The sequence below is a fragment of the Acanthisitta chloris genome, unplaced genomic scaffold (genome assembly GCF_000695815.1).
Source record: "Acanthisitta chloris isolate BGI_N310 unplaced genomic scaffold, ASM69581v1 scaffold18071, whole genome shotgun sequence".
In the NCBI taxonomy this organism is placed as follows: Eukaryota; Metazoa; Chordata; class Aves; order Passeriformes; family Acanthisittidae; genus Acanthisitta; species Acanthisitta chloris.
The window spans coordinates 1-3,832 of record NW_008656297.1 but is presented as its reverse complement, the minus strand read 5'-3'; the positions used below and the strand labels follow the sequence as shown (position 1 = coordinate 3,832).

At 39.1% G+C, this 3,832-nt stretch overlaps 1 protein-coding gene across 1 annotated transcript in view; it reads right to left on the bottom strand.

Annotated features, from left to right (window-relative positions):
* LOC103811283 (sperm-specific antigen 2 homolog) overlaps positions 1 to 3,821 on the bottom strand; it is a 10,254-nt gene extending 6,433 nt beyond the window's left edge. The window contains exons 1-4 of the mRNA XM_009084247.1: positions 3,700 to 3,821; positions 2,586 to 2,736; positions 1,356 to 1,421; positions 279 to 692 (exon numbers count right to left, since the gene is read on the bottom strand). Coding sequence (XP_009082495.1) covers positions 279 to 692; positions 1,356 to 1,421; positions 2,586 to 2,736; positions 3,700 to 3,770 — 702 coding nt within the window. The 5' untranslated portion in view covers positions 3,771 to 3,821. The remainder of the gene's footprint in view (positions 1 to 278; positions 693 to 1,355; positions 1,422 to 2,585; positions 2,737 to 3,699) is intronic.
* Between the last annotated feature and the right edge of the window lie 11 nt (positions 3,822 to 3,832).

Here is a 3,832-nt window from a genome sequence, read left to right as displayed (position 1 = left end):
ACCAAGTAGTAGAGATGGCAAGCACTTTCCCACCCAGACTTATAGTAGCAACTAGCTATTAATTTACATGCTAACCACTATCACTGAAATAATGTCTACTGCTTTGCACACAAATACAGGTGTGGCTTGAACACCTAGCGACACAGCACAATAACAGTATGAAGTCTTGGCTTGACAGGGAAGAGAAAACCCCAGCGTCCAGGAGTTACAGACAGCCTGTCTTTAGCTTTCAGTATACACCATTCAAACCTCCCAAATCTCAGTCCCTCCTTCCTCACCTCCCGTATGACTTGTTGCAGCTCCTCCTGCTCCACAGTTTTATGGATTTCATCAGCTGAAGGCATGAGAGGGACTCTTTCAAGTTTGTGCTCCACCTCTGACTTGGAGTCTGCAAGCTCCTCGGAGCTTTCCACCTGTTGTCCAGTGCCTGCTCTCACTGGGGCAGTTGGTGTTAAGGCAACAGAGGCTCGATATAACTTCCTGCTATGACTCTTACACTTTCCTGTTAGTTCAGAGAATCCAACACCAGCTTTTCGACCTGCGTGACCGGAGCACACTGAAGAGGAATCTGAGTTTCCATGGGAGAATACAGACTCTGTACCCTCTGCTGGGAGAGTTTCCAGTCCAAGATCTCCCAGTCCTAAACCCAGTTCAGACTTCAGAAATGACTGCTCTCGAATAAGTTCAGAGACCTAAGGATTCAGAAAAGAAAGAGTCCTGATTAAGCATACAAAAAAGTCCCATACAGACACAACTATGTTTCCTTGCTATTTATTCAATCATTTACTTATTCCCTCCATGTCACAAATACAGACATAAAATAAATATATGCTTTACCTTTATGATTGCAACAAGGAAGACCACAAAAAGGAATGTACTTTTGTGAAAGCCAACATAAATAAAAATTGTGGCAGTTCCCCAAGCCACTGACTTTTGCAATATGGATACATCGTACCAGAGCCATTGACAGAGACACATGTGAAGACTTGATTTTTGTTTGTTTTTTCTTTCCTTTCTGCAGTCTTTGAACTATTTGTTTTCAGTAGCATAAAATGCACAGAAATATAAGAAATAATCTTCCCTAGAAAATTCACCATGTAGTCATTGTATAAACTAACTGCAATCAATACTTCACTTCTAAATATTCCTCTCAAAAGCAAACAAGACTTCACAGCTACTTACATCTATAGTTAAATTTGCTTAAGGAAAATTGCAGCTGTTCTCAACAGAGATCCTCAAGGGAGTAAAATATTTCAAAAATTATGTGTCAAATTAATCTCCTAAAACCTTTTTTTAAATAAACCCTGCCTGGTTCTTTTACTTAGTAAAACATACAGTACACAACAATTACTTACTGGTTCAATGACATTCAATGGAGAAGGACATGACAGATTATCAGCACTTCTGCTTCCATACATACCCTGAAAAATCAAGTAAAGTTAATGCACTGCAGATTTCTTTACAGTTGTTAGAAGCTAATATATAAACATGCTGTGTTGCAGACAGCTTTCTGTAAAACCAGAAACTTGGAAACAGGAAGCAAAGCTGGTTGGAGAAAGTTTATTTCAGTCATTTTTAAAGCTGGTCCTCTTCTATAAAAGGATTTACAAATAAAAAGATATTTATATGGGTCAAAGAATGCAAGTTTGGCTTGAGATCACAGTAATACCATATTTTCCTGTTCTCGGGTTTCAGGGTTTTTTCATGACAAAATGCTGAAGAGGACGATGTGGCCTGTGCCTGGGCTGCTTCTACAGAAGAGGACTGGTTAAGAAAGAGGAATGAAACCCAGAAAGAACATACAATACTTTTCGTCTGTGCTTCTTTTGTTTGGCTGATGACAGTTGCAGCAGGAAAAAAAGGAACAATCTTCCACTGAGTGAAAAATACAAGTGTAATCACCATGCCACCAATAAACATAGACAAGTGTCCCTTTTATCCTCCTTCTAGTGCTTCTGGGGAGTGTTTGTGGGAGCAGAGCCACATGTTCATCTGAAGGAGTTACAAAAGGCAAAGGAGGAAAAAATTGAAGATGAAAACTGGATTTTCCTGGAGATTTTGTGCCACGGGTTGGCAGAGCTAGAGAGAAAGTGTGCTCCATTTCTTGGAAGAGAAACACTGCATTTCACATCTCTCTGACCTCATTTCACAAGAAAATCAGTGTAGAGAAACTCCAGAAAGACCATCACCATCCTCTAACGATTTTAGACATGAGAACTACCTACCAAAACTGTGAGAATCCAGGGTTATGACGAGGAAAAGAAGAAAACACTGACAGAGACTTAAAACCCCACAAGGTATGTATTGATATGTACTAACACCAAGAAAGTCACACACCTTTTCTCCAAGACAAAATCCTGACTGAAAATAAGAAAATATGAGCCCTGATGATACACCATCATTAGATTCCCCAGATACCATCCTACTGTAAGAGTTTTAACAGTTATGAATTTCTATTTGTCCCGGCTCATTGCAGGAGGGTTGGACTAGATGACCTTGAAAGCTGTCTTCCAATCCAAATTATTTCATTCTGTGATGAACATTACACTGAGAAAACACAATGTTGTTGCAAAACTAGTACTTACTATGTGTGTCTGAGGTCTGTAAGGTGAAGACATGTGCAGACTTCTCAGCTGGTCTTCCAAAGCAAGTAGACGTTCTTCTAACTGCATCTCTAACTCCTGCAGCTCCATGCGGACAGACTTTCTCAGGCTCTGCAGCTGATCAGCTTCATATCTACACCAAGGCCATCACAAAAAGAACAAAAGCATTCACTGCACTCAGCTGCACACCCAAAAGGGTGGTTGAGCAGGACAGTCCCATGAGTAAAGGACTTTGTATCAGGGAATTCCAAGGGGAACAGAGAAAATTCATGGAAAATTTTCATGGAAAAATTAGCTGATGCCTATATTGAACAGAAGTCTTTCTCCCTTTGTAAAAAATACATACGACTTCATGGAAAAAAACAAAAAAACATAGTGTATCATAGAATATTCTCCAAACGTTTTAGCTTTAAATGCCTAAATACGTGCAAGCAGAAGAAATCAGCATTTATACACATATCTACTCAAATCTGATTCAAAAATTATACAAACAACCACAGAGCAACACAATAATCACATGTTACTTCTCCTGTGTTGCAGGATTCTCCAGTAGTCACAGATACATTTTGGCCAGGAGGTCATTGTCAAAAGTAGTCAACTGATTTCAAACATATTCACTTTTAAAATGATAGGTCAAGATGGAGCCAGAATATGAATGTCATCTGTAGCCTGCCAAGCAGGCCCTGAAAGTTGGAAAAGCTTCTGAATGCTACAGTGTTCATTCTTTATTTATATCTACAAAGATAGGGAGGACTGGGGGAATCTAAGATGAAAATCTTTCAGACTTTTTTCTCTGCAATATCCAATGTTCAAGTATCCTATGATAAAAGTCCTTAAAATCTCCAGCTGTAGAATCACTTTGGAGAAAGGATGAAAAAAAATCAATTGGTGAGAAATAGGGAGTAGAAGAAAGAAAGAGTGAAAAACTGTTTAAGAAGTTTAAAGAAAAGAGTAAACAAGGTTTTGGCAAAAACTCAGCTCCAACCCCGTTCAAACTGAAACTAATAGATTTCCTGCTCTGATTTCAGGGGCAGTGGGACATTTCCTGATACAGCAGTGTATTTTCTCCTCTTCTTTTTTTTAAAGATCAGTTTACCTTTCCTCTTCTGTCATGTGCTGATATACCGTGGTTTGTTGTCGCAACATAGTCAGTTCTAAATCCATCATTTGTGTTCTGAATAAGTTTAGATTTCTCCTCACCACTTGTAGCTCCTGGAAAGTATTCTGGG